The sequence below is a fragment of the Sabethes cyaneus genome, chromosome 3, assembly GCF_943734655.1.
Source record: "Sabethes cyaneus chromosome 3, idSabCyanKW18_F2, whole genome shotgun sequence".
In the NCBI taxonomy this organism is placed as follows: Eukaryota; Metazoa; Arthropoda; class Insecta; order Diptera; family Culicidae; genus Sabethes; species Sabethes cyaneus.
The window spans coordinates 101,371,294-101,396,716 of record NC_071355.1 but is presented as its reverse complement, the minus strand read 5'-3'; the positions used below and the strand labels follow the sequence as shown (position 1 = coordinate 101,396,716).

Here is a 25,423-nt window from a genome sequence, read left to right as displayed (position 1 = left end):
CGTATTGCAAACGCCATGCCAGTGTCTGCTACGATCATCGTTCGATTTCTAGCAGCGCCGTTACCGTTCGTCGTCTGATAAACAAACACGTGGTAACTTTCATTGAAATCGCCACATGTGACAATGCTATTAACAATTTTTGTGCTCTTGCAATTTCTGAAAATGAAAAGTTACATTTACAAAAGTTAGCATTTCATTAATTTGTTTGTTCATTTATCGAATTTATGAAACGAACACCGACTGCTTTATGGCCTTTTACATCTATGCTTATCCAAAACATCCAATGCAAATGGTGTAACCACTGAATTGACTAAATTGCCAGTTCCCAATCATCAAATAAAGAATACATGTCACATACATAGTAGAACAGAGTTTCCAGCAATTCAGCAACAAATCTATCCTGAAATTACTTATATAAATGAAAATTTTAGTTTAATTTCCTATTGCACCCCTTAAAAGTATAAAAAATCTCACAAAATTATGCTTCTGTGTTAAATTATTTTAGGGCGTGAAATACCAAAGGGACAAAGAGAACAAAAATGGATTTAAATGTGTACTTTTGTTAGCATTTTCACATATCTGACGAGGCGGTTAGAAATAATATAACCATTCAATTCATTTTGTGGGATAATGAAGTTATCTTGAACAGTAATTTATTACTAAAGCAGTTTGCAAATTACATCTATCAAGATTCGACAATGCAATTATTTCGGCTAATTCTTACCCATTAATATACAAATCTAATAAAAAAAATCATATGCCTATTGATATCGAATACATATCAGAAAATTGAATTGAATTTTAAATTATCAAGGAATCCCAAATAAACCATTGATTGTAATGAAGGGAATATACTTGAGTGTCAAAAAATTTTGGCTATAACTTAAAAACCAGCATATAGAATAGCATGGTGATAATGGGACGATTTACTAAAGCAAAACAATCGTTTGAGAGCATCAAATGGAACAATGATCTATTTCAGCGTCAATTAAAATATAGTTGATGGTGGTGTAATGATTATGTTCTCAGGAAGGTTCTAACGTATATGGCCTATAATTAGAAAATGAACTGCAGCAGACGCAATTTGGCGCTGTTTAAGCCATCGAATTCACGTTTACAAAAAATAAGTTTACAATCAGTAGGGGTTATAAGACAAGACTCGATGCAACTTCTACCAACACAACCGTTGGGTATTGGGAACTGACAAACCAAGTTTTACACAGACATGTTTCCAACGTGTAGCTGATAATAAATTCTGAGATTTTGTCAAATTTTCATATCTTGCTAATGGCTTAATACGGTTGTTAGATGTACACGTTCTCTGAAATCCTGTGTTTATCGGCTACATCAAACGTTGGAATCTTCAAAAAATTACAAAATTCTACTTATATCGTTAGTACACTCCTTTTTCTAAAAACCAGCAGCTCTCAGTTCGTCTGAATTTTACAATCTGAAATATTCGGTCTAATTTATGGCAGTACGAAGTTTGCCGGGTCCTCTAGTTTTGTATAAAACTGTGAACCAAATTGAAAACTTAAAGTTTTCAAATATTTTAAAAAATCAATGATTAGGGTGTCTCTAAAATAATTTTTTAAGAAAAGTTTTATAACTACTTGAACTATTATTTTTATTTTGTGTTTTTTTGAATTGGGATAATTAGGAGAAGTAGTAATGACCTTGTAACACTCAGCAGTCTATAACGTTGAGCCACATTTGAAAATTAATTTTGAATTTTGAAAAAAAAAAACAGTTTCTCCAGCCAATAACCAACCATGTTTATTCACTAAAATTTGAATATCAAAGTGTCACTTCTGCTCTGCTGACCTGGCTGAGCTGCTAAATGCTCAAATATTTACTTCAAAAATATCTGTAATAGTATTGCTAGAAGTAATTACAAAACGGAATTGCCTGAAAACACATGGTTCTATAAAATTCAATATTTTTAGTCTTTGCGCAAATCTGCGCAAAATGCGGATATGATTTTTGAAAAGTAGACTAAATGCTACATAAAATATGAAAAAATGATGGTTACCTTCCGATCCCAAAAAAAGATGCTCAACTTTGAAAATGCGAAGTCACATGTGTGTTATTATTTTGAGATTTGAAGCAAATACATTTTAGAGTGTACTTGATTTTCGTCAATCTGCAAAATAAGGTGCTAATCTATAACCATTTCAATACCAAATCATGTTTTCTTTGTATACAAATACCTAACAGGGTACGATTAAAAACAGTTTTTCGAAACTTACGTTGAATGAAAAATATGGAAAGTTGTCACACAAACCTCAGATTCGAAAAATTCTCCAAAAAGCTGTATCATTCCCAGTGCTCTGAAATATTGGAATATAGTTTTTTAGTCTATCTACTTTCATAGAAAAATAATACTTCATGAAAAACTTCAACTCCATTTTGGGTGTTTTGTGCCAGTATTTTCCACTGTGCCCCGTGAAGCTCGAAAAGTACAAAGTTTCGAAAAATATTATTTTCGTAATCGAAACTTATCCAACGCATAATAACCTTTCAATACATTGTAAATGATTAGTTTATATACCTTTAAAATAGCAAGTTGATGCGTTTTCTTGTGTGGGTTAATTAATGGGAGACATTTTTTACAAGCGTTATTTCCGAGTATTTTTGATCGCTGAACTTTGAAATCCTGTGTAGACTAAATAGTTTGCTAATATTATCTGTGTTCCACTCTAAGTTATGAATAAATATGTTATTTTCTGTTATGTTATTTGAATTTAAGTCACCAGTTTCTATAAATATAACAAATTTTCACAAATAAACATTTTTGGTTTTCGGCACATTCTCATCCCGTGGCACAATCGCACCCCGGATGGCGGTACGTATTATTACTGTAGCATTGGTGATGGATAAATTTGTGTTGCTAAAGAAAACCGCGTGAAAAGCCCTAAGTTCCAAGTTTCCTAGGTTTCATCAATTACCGAAAACCGTTCTTTGAAGAACGAACAAATTCTTATATGAAGATGCAAAAGATGTTTTTTTTTGGGTACATTCTCCACTGCGACCAGTAATTTGATCTATTGTGGCGGGCCCCTGTAAGCCACGTCAAGGTGTCGTATCACTATTAATAGGAGTGGTTTCCACTTGTTGACTAATGGCATTGTCCCAATAAGGTATAATACAACGAATAAAGTTAATTGCCTTATTTGGGGAACTTGTCCACACAACTGAGGGTTGTATTAAACCCTCCCCAAAGAATTTGCTCCTTCTATGATAAAGTGCTACGCAGTTACAAAGCAGATGTTCCGCATCTTCGCTATCTAGATTACAAAAACGACAAGAGTCATCTTCCAATTTGCCTAGCTGTTTTAAGTGATAGTTACTTGAGCAGTGGCCCGTTACCAGGCCACAGAAAGTACGTAAATCTTTTTTAGATAGACTAAGAAGTCTCTGAGTTACTGTTGACTGTGCAAAAGATGGTACTAAAACTTTCATTTTATTAAACCCATGGTTTTATGCATTTTGACGCTTGACCGAATACATTGAGCTGGTATATTTGTTGGCTGCTTCTTACCTTCCGAGACGGCCAACTCAACCAGCAGCAACCAGCAACAAGCGAACAGAAGCGCGAGAGGTGATCGGTTAAAATTGTTTGATAAGAAGCGAACAATTAGAATCAGTCTAAATTAAATAGAATTAAAATCAGTGAGCGAAAATTCCTCAAATCTTCATGAACATTATGTTTTGTCCTTAAAAAAACATTTTGTCGGCGGGATATGTTAGAAATTGAAGCCTTCTTTTCCATTTTCTTGGGCAGTAACAAAACAGCTTGTTTGTTCGGAAAGACACTTCTCTGAGCAGTGGTGACACCGGACAGTAATTTGTTCAACTCTTCGTTGTTGCGGATGGCCAACTGCAAGTGACGATAATTTCTGATCGTTTCGTTGTCGCGAGCAGCATATTTCCTGCCAATTCCAGAACTTCAGCAGCCAGATATTCCGTCACGGCAGCGAAACGAGTGCTGCAGCTCTAACACACGCTCAGCATCTACTCAACAATTATCGATCGGCTTCTATAGGGCGTAAATTAAATACAATCATAAGGAAGCTTAACCCATAGCTTCGTATCGCTAACGCTATCGTATATATTTCTGTCATCCGTGCTAGGGAAGCACTGACGAGGGAAGGCAAAAATATGAAAATAATTCAATTTTTCAATGACGCGCAATGAAAATCAATAGTTTTCTGTATTTTCAATATTTTCCAAATCAATTTTCCGATCAATTGATGTAAATATATTGGAAATCTGTTGAAAATTGACTGAATTATAAGCCGAAGCGTGAAAACGCGTTTCTATTTTGATGACGTCATTTCCAACAACCAATCACGAAGCAAGAATTCTGGTAAAACGTAGATTTTTCAATAGTTCAACATCAAGAATCCATACTTTTCTTCATTTGGGTCAATTCTTAGAAGATTTTCTGATTGATTGGTGTGAGAATATTGAAAATCGATCGGAAAACCGCTGAGCTATTAGCGCTCAAAACCTACCATTTTTCGTGACGCTCGCATTTTTCGATTTTTTGGAATGACACCCTACCTCAAAACTTGCCGTAAGACGTAGTGCTACGTCAAAAAATCTTTAAAATTTGACAAATTTTTCGGAAATACCGCGCTTGACGAAAAAAATTAAGTTTCATAGAAAATGAATCTTTACGTGGTATCCAACACATCAGCAAAATTTCATATCAATTAAAAATTGTCGAAACAAAAATGAGTCTTTTTCCAGCGTTTTAACGCTGAGGTCGTCAGAGTCCATTTATGACAGTCAGTATGGCACCGAATATCACCCTTCCCTTCTCTTCTTAGTGTACCGACATGCTCCCATAGACTCGGGAAACCAAACCAAACCAAAATAAAAAAATAAAATTAGTTCAACTAACCTGCTAGCCGTAATAACATCTCGCAACTCGAAGCAGGGTACGGGAGGGTATTTCCAACCCATTATGCCTGAACAATATTCAGGAATTACGTTGAAACTATATTTATTCGAGACAAGATTTTTATACCAGTTGATAGAATATTATTTACTGAATATCGGCGTGTATTTTGGTTTTAATGAAACGCTACTGAATTTGAGTTATAGTCGCGAGAAATGATGAAGTCGCTGCGGCTAAATTGAGCCCATTTTCTATAGTGGTGTCTGTGTTTTTTAAATCCGACCGGCCGAAGTAGCCTGCACAGGGATTAGTTGCTTTGCAAAAACAGATCAAAAGAGAGCGGTGGAAAACGTTTCGGTATTGCCTACATTCCGGGCTCATTGAAGATAATTAGTTTCGCAGTGACAACAGCTTGCTGCTGGCGCTAGTGTATCATTGAATCGTTCATATACATTAGCGCCAGAAGGAACTCAAATACCTCAAATACAGGCCTCACATATTGGTAGTAGTGTAAATAACGCACCATATCCTGGAATTAAAAACAAAATGCTGCTAATGGCTAGTGAATGAAAATTGATTTATATTTTCATATCAGAGGGGAATTTTTGTGTTCTTCCGTAATAAGAAGAAGTAGAATTGTTCTGTGATAGCATATTCACAGCTGCTTAGTTTCTAGAATAAGTAAACGTGATCATAATTGGGTGTTTTCCAAACCATCATCTCCGCTCTTGATGCGTAAGCGATTGCTGCTGGTTTTTTCAGCCTGTTTACGTGCCAGTGGAAAAACAGTGATTTTGATGTTTATTGAATAAAATTTAGCAAATTACTTACATTTATATGAATATAGTTATAACACATTATAGCCTATGAGTGCTACATTCGTTTCAGTATTGTTATATAGCGGCAAAGTTTTTATTTGGGAAAGTGTAGCCAAAAAAGGTAACGTATGCCGAAATTAGTAGCGTACCCTACTAAATATTGCATTCTATACGTTCTATTACTTTTTGGGGCATAAATTACACTAAATACTGAGATTTCTGTCCAATTAAAATTCATCACTATATTTTCACTTTTTCGCCGTCGATTTTTCAATAATTTTTTTTGGGCCGTGCTAGTCGTCACATCACTCGCGAAACTTAACTTGAAAACTTTAATTTACTACCCGAACAGTTATTTGGTAAGATATTATAATGATTTGCCCAAACTGTTCACTTGACTTGATATGAAAAACTTTACTTCGCTTCGTTTGCAATTCCGAATCCGCGACCGTCGTTGTTGTACGTTACCGAGGAAACGGGTGTATATGTGGAGTGATGCCATATTTACGTTGAGCATGAAATTGACCAATAACTTTCGCTACTAAATTTCCGAGCGTAGAGTGTTGAAAATCTATACCTATAAAAATGGATTTATGTTCCTTACAGAATCGAAAACTACTGAACCGATCGGCGTGAAAATTTGCATAAAGAGGTTTTTGGGGCCAGGGAACGTTCTTATGATAGTTAGAGACCCCTTCCCCACTAAGAGGGGGGGCTCCCATACAAATGAAACACAAATTTCTGCATAACTCGAGAACTAAACAAGCAAATGGAACAAAATTTGACATGTGGGTGTTTTTGGAGACAAGAATTTTTTCTTTGGTGAATTGAGACTCCTCCCCACTTTGGGAGGGGGGCTCCTATACAAATGAAATACAAATTTCCTCATAACTCGAAAACTAATCAAGCAAATGGAACCAAATTTAGCATGTGGGTGTTTTTATAGGCATTTTTTTCTATGGTGAATTAAGACCCCTCCCCTCTTTAGGTTGGGAATTATGACCCCTGCCCCTTCAATAGTGGGGCTTCTCCTATACAAATGAAGTACAAATATCCCCATAACTCGAGAACTAATTAAGCAAATGGAACCAAATTTAGCATGTGGGGGGTTTTGGAGGCATGAATTTTTTTATGATGGTTTGAGACCCCTCACCCTTGTGGTAGGGGGATTAGGACTCATACAAATAAAACAGAAATTTTTGCGTAACTCGAAAACTAATCGAACTCGAGAAATCTTAGACTCTTTCATACAACATTAGTCAATAACAAGACCACCAAAAACTATCAATAATAGCACTAGATGATTCAGCGTGAGACGGCCACAGGCCGCGAGTGTTGCCGGTGACCTGCCGTCGGAAGCGCTGGCCACTGCGGGGGCAGCCCCCCGTAGAGATCACCTCTATCTAGGTTTATTTATTTACCTAGATCTTCTGACCTCTATTACTTTCCTTCAGTTGGGTCAACCCTGCGCAATGGTACTTTCTACGAAAAGATTTTCGGTGCAATGGTACATCCCGCGTAAGGTTTTTCGCGAAATGGGATTCTGCGAAACTCTATGTTCCGCGTTATGGTCAACCGAGAATTGGTGTTCCGCAAAATGGTATTCGGCGAAATGGTTTGTAATGATGGCGAATCTTTAAATGCTATCCGCTTTATTTTATTAGGCTAAGCAATTGGGGGAGTTGTTTTCTACTGTACTGTGAGGGAAATTTGTATATTAAAATACCCATGAACTCCCCAGAAACTTGCAAAACTCGAGATTGTGACAAAGGCCATCCGAGATTTACGATTTATGTACAACACAGTTTAATTTGTGGCAATAAGAAGTTAATAAGAAGCTAGTAAATTATAAATACGTTTTCTGCAGCTACGTCGAACATAATATTCTAGCATTTTCATTAGAATGGAAATATTTTTACTACTTTAAAGTAGCAAATAATGCTATGTTATTCCGTTCGATATATTTATAAAAACAAAGTTGAAGATTAATTGCATATTATATTTTTTGTTATGTAATTTATTCCTAAACAGCAATTGTCGTTCAGCAAAAATGCACCTGCTGGATTCACTAACTGTAATAGTAACAGAAGAAGAAGAAGAAAGAAAGAAAAGAACTGTAATAGTTTGATTTAAAGAGTTTATAATATACTTGTTACATTTTGAGTATTTGGTAATTTTTATTTTGGTAGCGATATTTGATATCTAAATTTTTTATGTACAATTTTCACTGGCCTGTGAATTACGCAGAAAATATATAAACTTCTCAAGCTGAACATGGTCATCAGTTTCGCAAGTGTGGGTGGTAAAATAGCGTAGGTACCTATATCCAATTATTATGAATGAAGGAGAAAGAAGCAGACCGCAGTTGTATAAGCCACGTTAGGTTTCGGTGTTTGCTGCTCTCATCTGCTCAGTACCTAGTTACGTTCTTTTGCCAACGGTTTTCAGTTGCAGTCGCGCTTTCACCTCCTGCACTTCGCACGTTATAAAGTTTGCAAAATACAACAGTCCTCGATCAGTGTAAAAGTAGCTAAAAGTAATTCATTTTTGAATGCAATATTGTTCGCTGGTGACACAGAATAGAACTGTCGGGAGTGGTTTCTTTAAATATTTTACCTAAAAGCTTATCTTTGAAATCACCATAGAGGGTTGTTTGGTGATGATTTTTTTAAATAACTATCTTTTCCGAATGATTCTGCTATAATTTTTTCTATGCTACTGAAGAAATTGATTCTAGTAATTCTAGTGTAAAATATATCATTGAACGTTCTGTCCATTTCTTGTCGATAGATATTTGATTACACGATTATATAAAGAATGACGAATGAAACCGTTTCGCTTTTGCAAAGGGGTTGTTTTTTCCGTCCAATTCTCTACTGTTGACTAATTCTGGTTTCAATGTTTGGCCTAAGTTTAATTTTGGGTAACTATGGTTACACGTGGAGCAAGTTGTGTACTGTTTTACTTATGTTTACGCGGAGAAGCTCAGCACAGTGACTCATTTTAGAAGGAATATGCAAAAGGAAAACCAAAGCTTATTTCCAACCGAAGTCTAATTCGTAATGTATATGTAATTTATACAGAAGGTATGGTGGTTAAATATGTAGTGAACCACTGTCGAAATGAGTTTGTACTTATATCTTAAGACGTTTAGAAATGATTCTTCGGATTCCAAATTTGACAGCAAAATTGCTTTATTCTTAAATGAAACCTTGATCAAAACTTTTGAAATATGAGATTATGTGATTTTTAAAGCTCACAAAAAACTAATAATATTTTGTATAGATTCTTTAAAAGCTATTGTTCTAGAATATTAACATTTCGATTCTTATACGGTTTCAGTACTTATCATTTTTTGATCACGTAGTGTTAATGTTTTAGCTCAAGGCATAAAAAAGTTGGGTAATAGCCATGGCCGCTATGCGTCACATCATTCATTCTAATGTTAACGATCACCCATCGGCTTTTGTAATGGGACAGTTCTAGACGAATAGAGACGTAGACACGTTCGGTACGCAGGAAAGAAGGTGCACATTCAAATTAAACTACACTAACATTGAAAACTTGTCGCTTGTCCAACACTCAGCAGTTCATTAGCGGTAGGCAATAAGACCGGACACCAAGCTTGCGATCAGATAGAATTCGAGCTATGAACTCGTACCAGGTGCACTGAATTGTTTCCGTTCTGTTTCATCGTTTGTATCGCTGTCGTTCGATTTAAAGGTGAACCGAATTTAAAGTTACAAACATAGTTCAGTGAGTTATGTGAAATAAAAAGGAAAATTATTATGAAAAGAAAATAGTAATGTTAACGACTACCAGGCATGACTTAAAGTTAGCTGAAGAAGAAACTTACTTGTTATGAAACTTACAGTTTGTGTTACATTTCCAACCGGCTGTTACAATCAACATATGCTTTTCTATTCAAATGGGTCTGCCGTATAATAATCGATATAATCTCACTAGATTGGGGGAGAACCAGAACCCATGTGATTCAAGTTCGAATAACGCATCCAGGTTCCCATGGTTTATTGAAATTAAACACATAAATAAGGCCGGTGCATCACATGGCAGTTGTTCAATCTTGTTGAGTTTTCCGTCAAACTGCAGAATCGAATGTGTCATTTTATATCCCTTAGCTCAAAAGGTTTGCAACTTGGATTTGCAATATTCTTTTAACTATACATAAGCGAAATATGCTCATTGGAACGTGACTTTTATGATTCTTGGTTCACGTTCACACTGCTATTTATTCTTCTATTGCTGAACCAAGCTATGTTACATGTATGTTTTATATGCGTAATGGTGACATTTAAGAATACCTTAATTGAACTAAATTGGGTTTTAATGGTTCAATTGTTAATGTATTACTTTGCAGTTCGAAGTAAGATTTCGAGAAAGAATTGCATGGAGATATATATATATATATATATATATATATATATATATATATATATATATATATATATATATATATAAATATCCGTACAGCAATACATGATATTGTCTAACAGAAACAGAAATATGAACAAAACAGCCTAATTCAAAGATTGCTGCAAGTCTTTGTTAATAAAACTGGCACTCCTCTTATTAACCATCGACATAAATAATTTTATGCTTCGATGCCCAAGCATATATCATGAGTGTTTTACATTCGATTGGGTATCGTCTCATGTTCATAAACTTGATTATTTTTTTCGGAATATAAACTCCTGGGTGGAACATATATATTTTCCCTGGATGGTGTTCAATGTTCGTCATTAAATTAGACGCTTTGCTTCCCCCAATACTGTTCTTTTTGTTTACAATTAACATGTCCCACACCATCAACGAGTACCCTACTGAACATTGAACCCTTAGGATACCCTCCTTTGTGTGGCAGCTTATGCTAGGTGAAGGATGAATATCGATTATACCCAGCCAAATTTACCCTGAATATGTTTGATCGAAATTTAAACGTGCTGGAAAATGCACTTGGCTGCAATGCTGCAATGAAAGCCATTCGCTAAAGGGGTTACGCCAGTGTAGTTAATGAATAAACTATATTTATTAATAAACATAGTTCAAGGTTAATAAAATAAATGGATATTAGTACAGTGTGTTGATTGACAGTGGAATTGCGCGCACAGGATGGAAAATGCAGTTACTAAGTGCGAGTATTCGAAAGTGAATAAATAGTTTACATTTAATGAATCGTTGCTAATCAGTGCATTAGTTTTTGTTGAGAGCACAATTTGAAAGGAAAGAAAAGAAATAAAAGTGAAACACGAATCAACAAATGGATAATAGTTGCTAGACGCAGATGAACACATAGCTGATTGTCTGATATCTGGTGCGCGAAGCAGAGGGATAGCGTGAAGCCTTAGATTTATGTTGATCTATTATATACATATTTGAGGCTAACGGAACCAAATCTGAATGAACTGGAGATAATACACCAAATATACTGATGATCATGTGGCATGAGAACAAATATGGACAACTTTATGTCGTTGGTAAGTGCTATTAAATTTTGAGTTGTTAGTAAGATTTATAATTCGCCCGATTTTTGCTGCAAAAAATTAGACAGACAATAAAGAACAAATTGTTACAATATATTAAGAATTATTAAAATGGGGAAAAAGTGTTGGTACCGCATCTTGCTGCGGTAAGTTTAACTTATCAATCGTCTGCTTGTTGATAATGTTTAAAAAGCAATCGTTGCAAATTGCAATACATTTTTTTTCAATTGTGAATGAAATAATATCTTGAATTAATAAAATGGTGTAACAGACTTGTATATCTCGTCATTTATGTGGCGTTCTGAACTGATAGATTGGTAATGTTTATTCAAATCAGAAGTACGGTATGAACACTTATGTGCAAAAATATAACTTTTTTTTACATCACCTTCCCTTTCGTGTTATGTTATCTTAACGTTATCATGTGCAATGGCTAGCGCATTTCATTTTCATCATAACAGCAGTTAGTCTTTGTGATTTTTTACGCAGGTATCATTAATTGTTGCATGCTATTCCAATGTACGCTTTTCGTACTGTGACGTTAATCACTCGTATGTACGCCTAAATTGAAACATGCAACAGTCATTGACATTCCGTTCTGCTAACGGCGGCACACGGTTAACCGTATGTTTTGTCTTCGTAGGTAATTGGCTGTTATGATCTACCGACTATTGGCCCACAGTGAATTTGAAAAAAATGCACTGAAAATGCGTTCAATCGAAATTGAAGAGTAATTAAAGTAGAACAAGCTATAACCAACCGATGCAATGATGGAGCATAGATCTTCATTACCGTTCCGAACATTTCATAGCACCTGCAGTGCTGAAATATGGTTACAGAAAAGTTCATTTAAGATGGATGCAGGAATTCAAATGCAGGAGAATGTCATATGGGTCAGGCCGCCGTGATTTTTCAGTATTAGGGTATTTTGCCAATGATTGGACGATTCCAATGATTGGACAGTCACAGTGACCAATAAAACGCTAATTCCAGAATACATATGCGCCCAATTCCTATCAAAATGCACGAATTACTCACTTTGATCAGTTGTGGATTATTTCTTATAACAACATCATTCCATAACACAAGTTTAAAAACAAAAATTTAATGTAAACATTGCCATGTACAATCTGTACAATCTACCTATAAAAATGGATTTCTGTCTGTCTGTCTTTCGGCATGTTCCTTAAAGAATCGAAAACTGCTGAACCGATCCGCGTGAAAATTTGCATGTAGGGGTTTTTGGGGTCGAGGAAGGTTCTTATGACGGTTAAAGACCCCTCCCCCCACTAAGAGGGGGGCTTCCATACAAATGAAACACAAATTTCTGCATAACTCGAGAACTAATCAGGCAAATGGATCAAAATTTGGTATGTGAGTATTTTTGGAGATAAGAATTTCTTTTATGGTGCATTGAGACCCCTCCTCAAGGTGAGTTAAAATAGGTGATCTAGTTTTCACAGTTTGTAACAGAAGTGCGCGGAACGATTGGTTAACAACCATCGACGTTGTTTATACATTCAACAGTTTCCGATTTCAAAATTTCGGTGATCGTCAAGGGTAACCCAGCGGGGGTGAAAAACAAATTTGAACATCAAAAAACCTCTCTTGACTAACCTTGCCCCTCCCCTCTTTAGGAGGGGAATTATGACCCCTCCCCCTTGAGGAGGGGGGCTCCCATACAAATGAAATACAAATTTCCTCAAAACTCGAGAACTATTCAAGTAAATGGAACCAAATTGGGCATGTGAAGGTTTTCTGAGGCTGAAATTTTTCTATTGTGAATTAGGACTCCTCTCCACTTTAGGAGGTGGGTTCCTATACAAATGAAATACAAAATCTTCATAACTCCAGAACTAATCAAGCAAATGGGACCAAATTTGGCATGTGAAGGTTTTTGGAGGCAACAATTTTTTCTATGGTGAATTAGGACCCCTCCCCACTTTAGGAGGGCCCTCTTCACTTCTACAAATATACAAAATAAATACAAATTTTCTCATGACTCGAGAACTAACCAATCAAATGGGACCAAATTTGGCATTTGGGTGTGTTGGTGCCCCCCTATCCCCTCTTATAGGCTCTCATACAAATGAAATACAAACTTCCTCATAACTAGAGAACCAATCAAGCAAATGGAACCAAGTAGGTCTTTGTTTTTTTTTTCTCAAGCTGTCAAAAAAAAACAAAGATACATGAAGAAGATCTGATTTACCGAAATTATAGATACATTATCCATTGTTGAAAAAAAATTAGTCTACATTTGAAAACGGTCCGTAATCGGCTGTTCGGCGAAGCTTTCGTTTGACGTCGAAACAGGAGCGTTGTAAGGCCGTCACACAGTGGCCGGAAATTTAAAATTCTTGGCCAAAACCTCAAGATGAGGAGATTCCATGTTTTTCGGGCTATTGATTTCAAAAATGATAATGAAAATGTGAAATTCAAAATGGCTGACCCAAAATGGTGGCATTTTTGATCAAATTTTAAAGTTTTTGATGTAAATTTTATCGAAAGGTGACTTTCAGGTCGTTGAGTTCAACAATAAAACTCAATATGTAAAATGGCTGACTAATATGGCGATCCTTTTTGGTTTATATCTGGCGCAGCGCGTTTTGGTCCTATTTTTAAAAAACAAAATTGAATTAAATATCAAATCAAATTCAAAATCCCCTTTTTTCCCCTATTAAAATCGCAAAATTCTATATTTCATTAGGTTGTGCAATATTACTTTAAAATATAATATTAATCGGAGTGATCATCGCTGTTACTTTCTTCACTGTCGCCGATTTTATCGCTGTCAGTGTCATACAATATTGTGTAGCAAAACAACGTGATTGCGAGCAAGCATTCTGCGAAAAATATCATCCATTATCTTCTCTCTCGTATATTTTTTCGAAAAGTAAGTATCCTTGATGCTTTATATTGTTATTGCGCGATTCCCAAGCTCCAGAATTTGTGCTGACACTTTCCAATGTTCAATAATACGTCTTACAGTATTTCCGTCATTAGAATTGCCCAACCCTGGTTTCGAGCGATCAATAAGCAAGTTTGAATGCTTATGCATGTTTGTATCTGTAATTTCCATGTTTCAACCGTTTTCTTTTCAATATTCTGAGCGTTCACTTGATTCGGCAAATAATAATGTGGCCCGTCTGCCTTAATTTCTCCTTTTGGAGACACTGCTGCCAGTTACCCGCATACATTCGTTAATTTGCAGATCCTATAAAATGTATCGTAAGAGTTATTAATAATCTGCCACATTAAGAACGATCAGGCGCTGTTAGAAACCGTCAACGATTTATTTGTAAAGAACAGGATAATAGCAAAAAAACAAGTTAAAAAATAGCACAGGTTGTTTGGAGCATCAAAAGCTCACCCGTCCGACTTCGCCTACAGATCATTTTGCGACGACGTCATTTTGCCGTCAAATGACACCACTTGGTGGTTTATTTACATGTTTTTGTCACATCCAGCAGTTTCGATTTGAAATTTGGTGAATGATTACTGCATCAGTTTCTGTAAAATGCATGTAAGGCACTTTCTCTTCAATAGACCAAATCATTATGCCGTCAATTGACATATACTGGCGCCCTTGTTTACATTTTGGAAAATTTTCCTTTTCGTTTATAGCGAATGTAGCGTGTGTTTTAACATTTTAAAGGCATAATGGCGTTTTAAATTTATCCTAATGCTGTTTAAAACAACAAACTTGCCGTTTAACAGCTGAAACATTTTTGGACTCTGCGGTCTGTTTGTAAACAAGGGCGCCAGTATCTGCCAGATGACGTCACCTTGATTTGGTCTATAGAAACTGTAAATTTCTATCATTATCTGTCGGACAAAGATAGAAACTCTATTTTCTCGTGGAGTTGCAAATATTTGCTAAAAAGCAACGCACCTTTCGAACCGTCACAATCTGACGCTTACAAAAATATATAATATTCGACGGCACCTCGCGGCATAAAAAGTAAATGTCAATTTCATTGCGCGAAATAATTGAAAAAACTAGCATTTGCGAAGGAAACTTTAAGCGTTGTAAAAGTATATATAACAAAAAAAAACTGAATTCGCATATAACGCTAATGAAGTACATACCTTTAGAAACGTTATCCATTTTGGTTGATTGTTATTTGATAATGCGGTAACGAACTACATGCGTTATTGCCAAGAGCCACAAAACGTATGCAAGCCGCACTAGCAAAGAGTCTCTCATACACCAATGTTTGACAGTACGCCAAACCACAAATTTACATTGTCGATAGTTGATATTACAGGATCTGATAAAATGACTTATTCTACGTGTAATTATATCAGAATATGTCATAAATGATAACTTCCGATTTTGGAGCTTTTGGCCAGGTTTTTAAGGTTTCCAACCACTGTGGCGTCATGTCAACTTTGCGAATGCATCTCTTGATTCTACCAATCAACTGTTTGCTCTCTAGTCCAAGGAACTCAAAATCCCGAAGAAATCTTCGATTGGGCGCACTGCGCCAGATATTTCGGGTCGTGGTTTTTGGGTAAAAATGGGATCGAATGGCTATTCAGGAACGATTGTGTTTTTTGGCGTAATGCGATGATGCTCTATCCGGCCAAAACACGTATTGTCCATCTGCTTGATGTTTTTGTAGAAATTTGTAGATTTTCTTCAAACATTTGTGGCCGTTCGCTATTTTCAGGCTCGTCCCAAAAATTTACATGCAAATAAATAACTAAAATTAAGGGTTAAAATCACTTATTTAGCTAGATAGGACCAATCACTAAAATTAGCTAGATAGGACCTATTACAAACAACAATTAAAATATTCTATTAAAAGTGGTAAAATGGAACTAAAATATTAAAATCAACGTAGGGACTATGGCACTTTTTGTTTAAATTAACACTATAGGATTTATATTCAGCCCTGACACTGTAACATCTGTTATACACTTACACAACTCATACCCAATTCACTGAACTGCAATTTCGCCTGAATGAAGTTCGGGTAAGAAGTTCCGCTTTACTTCGCCAGAGTAGTTGAACCATTAGTGCTTGCCCGAGCCGTCGGACGGCCAGAAGATCTAGGATCCTTGCACTAGTTAGACACAATTTCGTCAGTTTGCCGCGATTAAACCACGTTTTGTGAAAAAACCCAGTACACCTTTGACAAAGTTATCACTACGTGTCTTTATCATCACGGCCAACTGGAGTGCGAGCAGTTTCCGCCCAAGTGGACGGATTTACGTCAGTCAGAACAGTGACTAAAACCCAGTAGTTTCAACCAAGTTGGCCTGCATATATCCGTCAGTGCAAGAACCTACAAGCAACAACCATCGGCCAAGTGGGCCGCATTGAACACGTCCAAGGAGTAGTACAACCACGGCTAGGTGGGCCTGTAAGCGGTTTACATCGAAGCGCGACCCGGTGTATTCCATGACCGGGCGCTAATCTTTCATCTTAGTATCCAGTCAACGAAGACAGCTGTTACCCTACGAGCGGAGGTAACCGAAAGTGGGCCGGATGGACTCCGGCAGCATAACACGTGGCGAACGAAAACGACCCAGCGGAACGACGACGGCGAGCGGATTGTGATGGCAAGCAGCGGACCCTTACACTTACATAACAAACACCTACAAAAGTAAGTCATTTTGTTATAAATTTTAGTAGGGAGCTAGGGAAATTAGGGTCAATTAAAACCGTGCCAAATATAAGCGAGTTACTATAAAAGTGATCTTATTCCTTAATCCTTTGCTTATCCTCCGGCAATGTTGAGCCGACCCTGACAGCTTGTAGAGATTTGTGTGACTGAGCGGGCGGTAGCGAAGGTAAGTTACACATTCGTCTGGTGCATCTTAATTGATAGCCAAACCAGAGGGCTTGTTGTTGAAGAACCGAGAAAGAGAACGATGTCTTCTGCGTCCATAATTTTGGCTGGTCTTCCACTACCTTGCTTGCGAATAGTTGTTGGGCATCTTATGATATGGTAAACAGTCGAAGCCGCAACATATTTGCTTTTTAAATGTTGTGCCGTGTACTTTTTGTCGAGATTTCTGTTGCAGCTTGTAGAAATTGTGTGTATAAAAAGCTAAAGAACAAAAACATGCTTTTTGGCACAATCTCACCTGGCAGACGGTACCTGCAGTTTTTGCGTGCGTGGGTTGAGACGCATTACGTTTCGTAGGCATACAGCAGTATGGATTTAACGTTTGAGTGGAAAATTCGGGGTTTCGTATGTAGAGTGATCTGGTTTGAGCGCCAAATGTTTCGCAGACCTGCAAAGGCACTCCTGGCATTCCTGATCCGTGAGGCTATACCAGTCTTGGTACCACCATCGCAATGTATCGGGCGTTGTCTGGCTACCAAGATATTGTTGAAAGGCGTCCACCTGCTCAACTTGTTGTCCTGCAACTGTGAAGTTAGTGGGACTGTCAATGTTCAGTAGCATAGACTTAGTTTTTGCTGCATTGATTGTGAGACCTGCCGCCTGAAAGCTCTCGCAGAGATCATCTAACTTGCTCTGCGTATTTCGGCGTTGTGCGAGCAAAACATTGTCGTCGGCTACTTACTTACTTATTCAGCCGAGAGCCGGGGTGGCTCTTGCCGTATCAAGAATTCCTCTCCATTGTACTCGGTACTGGGCTACTCGTCGCCAATTCGTTGCGCACTCTCGACATACGTAAGTCGGCTTCAACCTGGTCGAGCCATCTAGCACGTTGAGCCCCTCTATTCCTGGTGCCGGGGGGTTCTTGAAGAGAACGGATTTCACTACACAGTCGTCCGGCATCCTTGCGACGTGGCCGGCCCACCGTAGTTTCCCAACTTTCGCCAGGTATACAATGGGAATCTCTCCAAGCAGTGCCTGTAGCTCGTGATTCATACGTCTCCGCCACTCTCCGCTTTCCGTCTGTACTCCGCCAAAAATAGTCCGCAATACCTTTCGTTCAAAAACGGCAAGTGCACGTATGTCTTCCGTAAGTAAAGTTACTGTCTCAAGTCCGTAGAGGACTACCGGTCTGATTAGCGTTTTGTACATCGTCAGCTTTGTGCGGCGGCGTATGCTCCTGGATCGAAACGTCTTGCGAAGGGAAAAGTAGGCTCGATTTCCAGCTTGAATGCGTCGTTGGATTTCCTTACTCGTATTATTGTCGGCGGTGACCAGAGATCCCAAATATACGAACTCATCAACCACTTCCAGTTCATCGTCATCGCCATTCAACGCATTAGTTTGTAATCCTATCCTCCTAGCCTCCGTTTTTAGTTTGGCGTAGATTACCTCCGCCGTCCCATGGTTTCTAGTAATGATGTCGAGGTCGTCTGCAAAGGCTAGGAGTTGGCTACTCTTACTGAAGATCGTTTCCCTCGTTTCGATGTCCGCTCGCCGGATCACACCTTCAATAGCGATATTGAATAACATGCAGGACAGTCCATCCCCTTACCGTAAGCTTCTGCGCGATTCGTGTCCCCGAAACGCGCACGTAGCACATCACTCGTTCCAGAGTAGCTTTGATCAGCCGCGTCAGTTTGTCCGGAAAACCGTACTCGTGTCGTCGGCTAGGTCGAGGTTATTTAGCTGCTCCATCGTTAGAAGATTCCAATCTGCTGAGCACCTTAGAAGATACGGTACTATCAGACACCTGAGCAGACAACTCAAGGAGTGGGGTTAGGTATCCCGACCCCCCTAATGGGGCGTGAGGTTCCAGACCCACTAAAACCCTACTCGAATCTCCAGCCTCCATCCCCCTGGTACCACCTTATCGGTATTACTTCAGGGAGGCAATCTTCGATTTGGTCAACCGTCAATTACTTCAACTAATATCTCATCCAAAACGATGAGAAACAACAGCCGTGATAAAATGCCTTATAGTGTTGGACGAGACACCCTTGTGCAAAGCCTTGCTTGACATTAGGCATGAAATTGGACTCATATTGAACTTAAAAAAATGTCTTTGAAATTGAATAATAAAAAGGACTTGAAATTGGAGCTCAATTGGACTTCAAATTGCTCTTCTATTTAGACTTGAAATTGGACATGATGTTAGATATTAAATGATAGTTAAAATTTGAATTAAAATAGATGGTTCGACATGATTTTGAGCTTGAAATCCTTGGAATCCTATTTGAAAATAGACTTAAATTGGACTTGATTCGACCTATTGAACTATAAAGACTATCATAAAGATCTGCTTCGCACAACGATCAAGTGCTTTTGTTGTCTGTTACAAGCGTACCTAATTACTTAGCGGATACTTAACTAATGCGGATATTGTAATGTAACATATCTCCAAATTGCTTTATTTTTTCACAATTTGCAAAAATATGATGAGCTAAAAATTATCGTCAGCAGTGTTTGTCGTTTCACTCTCTCTTCAATTCGTGCTAGAATAGAAACGTGTCAACGAAGAGACATCTATACACGGTTTTCAATTTTTATAGAGAAAAAATGTTATCGCGTTATTTAAATGCATAAAGGTTGGAAGCATAATTTGATATACATTGGTGTTAAGTGGTTAAGATCTTAGGAGAAAAATATAATCGAAATTTTTTTCAATCTTGTCACAAATAAGTACAAAAAGCCATAGACTTTAATCCGGGTCTGCTCATGATTACATGTGACTAACTGCAACAATATGCACTTTTCTCTTCTAGGTTTGCTCCTGTTGCCTTGCTTGCCAGTCTGGGCCAAATCCGATGAAGCCTTATCGACAATCAGCTCGGCACCAGCTGCAAGTGAAACGGATACAACCGAATTCGTCACCACCCTAGAAAGCATTCACACAACAAAAGTGATTGAGGAAATCACCGATAATAGTATTATAATTAGTCCGACAGCAAGCATGTATTGGAGGGAGTTTGTACCTTTCGACAACGGAATCGACAGAAGCCTGTTGGAAGAGAATGAAACATTAAACAAAAACTCCCTTGAATTCTCACCAATGCCAAGCGTGGCGTTTGATCAAAATGAAACTAATTATGTAACCAATTATGATGCTCGAACACAGGCGGAATCTACTACAACCATGGGTATGCTAAGCGAATGGGCGAATTGTTCGCATTACTTCAAAAATAGAACTGTGGTTGATCTGTCCTTCGATGGCGGGTATCGGCACGTTAAACCTAGAGTGCCTTCGCACCTCCTTTCCGAAGTTCCAATCGTGTTTAACGATAGAAGCGCTGAGCAAAGGACGGAGAATGACAGTCGCGATGTGGAAATGCAAGACTTATCCAGCTTACATTATTTTCTCGAGGGAGATTATATGGTTTCATTGATAACCAATCAAGAAGACTTTGGTGTCATTCTTTTCGTTGTGGATCGCGTTAACGAGTTACAATTGATCAACGATAATGGAACATTGGGTAAGTGTATTTTAGTTGTTGTTGGTATATTGTAATCAGCTGGAAATATTTGTCTTTTAATATTTGCTAATGTTTTCAGGATTGCGTATTGTAGTTGTAAGGAACACGTCGGATGCTCGTCAGCAACTACAAGACGAAGTGGAATATTGCCAAAAATGTTTGCGTCATTCGATTGGTAAGTATAAATTTTAGTCACCTACAAGCTATATCTCAGTCTTCCTATCTACTTATTACTTTGGGTTCAGATTTTTTGTAAAGGTTTTGATGCCTGAGCCTGATTTCTTTCCAGTTATAGTGAATCGTCATCTTAACGTGGTAGTTGCGGGTTCTGACCTTACTGGAAGGATGAATTAAATGGCATTCCTCTCCAAAGATTTTTCTCAAGCTCAATGCCTACTCCACGCCTAGTTAACTTTAAGATATGATGCTGGTTTAACGGGCCAGTCGTCTTATGTTCTAATCTCGCCTGGGCGGCCCTGCTAAAGTAGCTCGGCTCGCTGCACCAGCCCCGTAATTGTCTTATGGCTTAATAACCGGCTACGAAGCCTGTCGATAAAGAAGGGTCAAGTCATAAAGATGTTTATAACCTAAAGCTTTGCTTTTTGTCTACTCCATGTTAAAGTTGTTCAAAAAATAGATCACGTTTACTACCCGTAATGTTGTAGGCCGTAATTTTGCCCATGCAAAGAAATAACTATTAAATGAGCTCATTAATTTTCTGTTATAACTCAAGTCTTTTTTTACACGGGGGATACGTGCCGTGTAAAAAAACCGCGTTAATTCGAAAAATGTTGTTAAAAACCGCGTTAATTCGAAAAATGTTGTAAAAAAAATCGCGTAATTCAAAAATCGTCGAAAAAAAACCGCATTAATTCAAAAATCATAAAAATAATACACGGTTTATGCGGACGACGAAAAGAGACATGAGTGTATTGAACTGCAGTTGTTATTGGTTTGTCGAGCCATAAATAGTACGGCAGTGAGGGGGTTCATGGTTCTATTTTGAACGTGCCAAGCAGGTCACTAATATGCTCAAATTTGAGTTAATAAACTCATAAACATTTTCGAAGTTGCAGAAAAAGCCTAGGTGTTACGTTCCGTTTTCGAAACTAGACTTTCTGTTTCGACAGACTTCGCAGCCAGCCATTTAAAGTACAGGGAAATTGCGGGGCTAGTGCTGTAGTTGTTGTTAAGCGGCTTGCCGTACTAAGATAAAGCCTAAACAAGGTTTCTTCATATAATTCAGTTTTGGGCTGCCGCTCTCCAATTCCTTGGACGCCGAGTACCTCTCCGCCAGATCTTGCTCCACCTGGTCTAACCATCTTGCTCGCTGCGTTCCTGGTCGTCTTGTTATTACCGGCTGCCGGAGACAAACGTCATCTTTACAGGACAGTTGTCCGGCATTTTTGCAATATGCCCTGGGGCTAGTGCTATACGATCCTATTGACTCTAACAGCCTCTCTCTGCCGAGATTCGAACATACGACGATTGGTTTATAAGACCAGCGTCGTACCTCGAGTACAACTGGGAGGCTGGACTTAGCGATCGCTGGTTCTATATAGTTGAAATTGTTTCATAACCGTGAATTGGTTTTTATCGAATAACTTAATGAAAGTAGAGCATAAAAGATAATCCAACACGTTGATGCTATGATTCGAGGTTTCTAGATTATGATTAATGCTAAAGTGTAATCATTAGATTGTGACAAAATTTACGTTTCTTTATTCGTTTTAATTTTAGGGATTTTCGTTGTTTCATCACTATGGCCCTTGCTACAACCGTTTGTGAGTTCAATGGATTTCAACATCTATCATTTTCCGGCATCTGATGACCTTCTGTACGCAAAAGCCGCCCATCTGTTGTATGAACTGCCATGGTCCAATCCGAATTCCTCGATTGCGGTGCGCTCGGAGTCAACGGATCATTCCAACAGGTTTGTCGCGATGTGTCGCCGTCATCATCTATGCCTGGAGAATTTCCCGAGTGATCACACGATCTTCATCGTCTTAGGACTCACCCGCTCTATTAGTTTTGCAACCAATGGAACGTTGATTGTTGTATTGTCTGGTCAGGACAAGCTTTATGTGTCGGGTTGGTAGAAATATTTTTTCGTTAAAAGTGAGTTGTAAAAATTAGCTTACTTTCAGATCTTCCGGATGGTTCATACGTGATTGCTGAGAACGAAATGAATTTATCGGCATTTGAAAATCAGTTGGATCTAATGACAAATCATCGCTACGGTACAAATCTATTAGCCAGTGAGTTGTTTTCATCAGCTTCTGTGTTTTTAGAGATTGTAGAGCTGGTGAATTTGTTTAGTCACTTCGACGAGAAAAATAGTACTGATAATGGAGCGAATTTCGGAGATATATTGAGTAACTGGCAGTACTATGCTAAAATACCTCCGCCAAGAATTGTGGCAGACTTAAAATTAGACAACATAACGCAATTGATGACGTTTGAGTTGCGTCAGAAGTTTTGTTTGAAAGACAATAATTCCGAAGGAGTCTTAAATTTGAAATCCATTGCTAGCTCAAACTTGATAACCAACGTTACAACAGTCTACCATTCGAATGAAATCGGTTATCCACCGAGTAAGACGGAAAAATTGGGAACCATCTTTTACTGTACAAAAGAGTTCGAGAGTCGCCATCCTGAATTTTCAAACCCGCATAAGCCTATTTACTATGGCAAGGAATATGCGGAAATGTATTGGCAGATAAAACAGGAGCCATGGATAGCAGCTGGCCTGACAGTGTCGTCATTAGGAATTTTATTTTGCTTGGCAATACTTGTTTTTATCATTGTCCGAATATGCATGGATGATGTTATGGAAGGCAATCCGCTCAGCAGCATACTCCTGTTAGTTAGTTTAATATTTCAATTTGTATCGTTTCTTCCATTTTGTCTTGAGTACACAGGATATCTGCCCGAATTTCTTCACAGAGCAGATAACATTTACATCTGGAACTCGTTGTGTATAGTGAAACTCTTCCTGGTATCTGTATGTTATTGCCTCACCTTTTCTATTTTACTCTGTCGTGCTATAATGCTGGCGTCCATAGGCAGTGAAGGCGGCTTTTTATCACATGTAAATGGCTATCTACAAAGTGTGATATGCGTTTTTAGTACTCTGGTTCAACTCGGACTTTCGTCGCAGCTAGCCATTGTATTCCACGCTAATGCTCGTAATGTTTCTTGCAATGAAATCTATTTTGGAAATTGGTTCTGGGGCGTGATTGCCTACGATGGAGTATTACTAGCAACACTTGTTCTATTGTCGCCATTTATTTTCAAGTCTCAGCGTAACTATCGAGAAGGATTACTCTTGGTGACAGGATCCATCCTCTGTTTGATAATTTGGTCAACGTGGATACCGCTATCTATGTTTGGATATGAATGGCGAGAAGCTGCAGTATCACTGGGGTTAATTGCGACAGCTACTGCGGTTTTGGTCGGTATTATGATTCCACGATGTTTTCTGATGGTACGCAGCATTGCAAGAGCTGATTTAGTGCAAGCTTTACCTTCATTAACTTCATTGGCGTTTACTCATGCAAATCAATGCATGTCAGAACAGGTAAAACAGGTGTTTTTTGCTAATAAAAATTGCAATAAATGCTCATTTATTTATATTTAGCAGAGTGTCTACGAATGTGTGAACCCGGCTATGCGACAGCAACGTTCAGTAACTGCGGAAACCTTTTTAGAACATGATATAGAAGATCCGTATATGGCCACCAGTGAAATTCCCACTTTGCCACTACGTGGAAATCGGAGGAGCCAGGGGTTGCACGAATCAAACGGAGCGTTAAACGGCACGGCAGTTTTCTATGGTATCAACAATCCATATAACTGCCCTGACTCGATTCGTTCCGATATCTCTCCGAGTAAGATAACTAGGTTCTAAGAATAAGTAACTTATGAGCTCTATGTCTCGTGACCATGTTTTATTGAATCACACAAGTGCTTAAAATCTACCGTGATGCCTATATGGTTAAGAACAAATTGGGCCACCTAACCTGATACATTCCAAAGATGAAATTATTCAGTATGGGTTTTATTAAACTCATAGTATTTAAGTAAGTTTCGTTGTACAACCTATCGATCTAGTCATCATAATCTAGTTAACGAATTCTTTATTTTGTACTATTTTAAGAGATTCTAACAATAATGATAAGTAATATGATGAGTGAGGTTAGTTTTAATACTTGCTGATTGTTTTTTGTATATGAAAGAAATCGTTGAATCATCATGCTATACTAAAACGGCGATATAATAAAATCACATATGCTAAAGGGTATCCCATATCAAATTGCTCACGGAAGAAACGCTGTAGAAAATTAACTATTGGGCATTTTCTTTTGAAGACTTCGGTAGAAGTAGTTTAGAGTGTATTGTTTACACCGTATTTTTATCGCGGTCTGTTTTACGAAAATTGGAAAAAATGGCGTCACCCGAAAAGCAACGCCGCGAATTTATTTAGCGTAACAACTTGGAAAATTCTCTGCTCTCTCATCATGAAAGATGAGACTAATGTCAAAGCGGACTTCCGGCATGTTCCGGGGCTACTGTACTTCACCGCCCAGCACAAGTTTAATGTTCCGGAGGAAGTAAGGATGCAGAGACTTTCAAAATTTGGGGACTGTACTGCCGGGACTGTAAACCGGCAGATCTACTTCAAGGAGTGTCTACCAGAGCGTCTGCTTCCTCTGTTGAAGCAACACATTGTAGCATTGTAGCTAGCATTGTAGCATTGTAGCACCGTAACTACCAAAGATATAGTAAAAATTCAATCAGCAAAATTATAGATAATAACTAGTTCCACAAATGGTCCATACTAAAATATGTCAAATTTTGCTCGGCT

General features: G+C 38.0%; 1 protein-coding gene across 1 annotated transcript in view; it reads left to right on the top strand.

The window, feature by feature from the left end:
- Positions 1 to 24,466, top strand: part of LOC128739938 (protein bride of sevenless) — a 37,696-nt gene extending 13,230 nt beyond the window's left edge. Inside the window, exons 2-6 of the mRNA XM_053835439.1 lie at positions 19,849 to 20,556; positions 20,636 to 20,731; positions 22,297 to 22,647; positions 22,704 to 24,136; positions 24,200 to 24,466. Of these exons, the coding sequence (XP_053691414.1) occupies positions 19,849 to 20,556; positions 20,636 to 20,731; positions 22,297 to 22,647; positions 22,704 to 24,136; positions 24,200 to 24,466 (2,855 nt within the window). The remainder of the gene's footprint in view (positions 1 to 19,848; positions 20,557 to 20,635; positions 20,732 to 22,296; positions 22,648 to 22,703; positions 24,137 to 24,199) is intronic.
- The last annotated feature ends 957 nt before the right edge of the window (positions 24,467 to 25,423 follow it).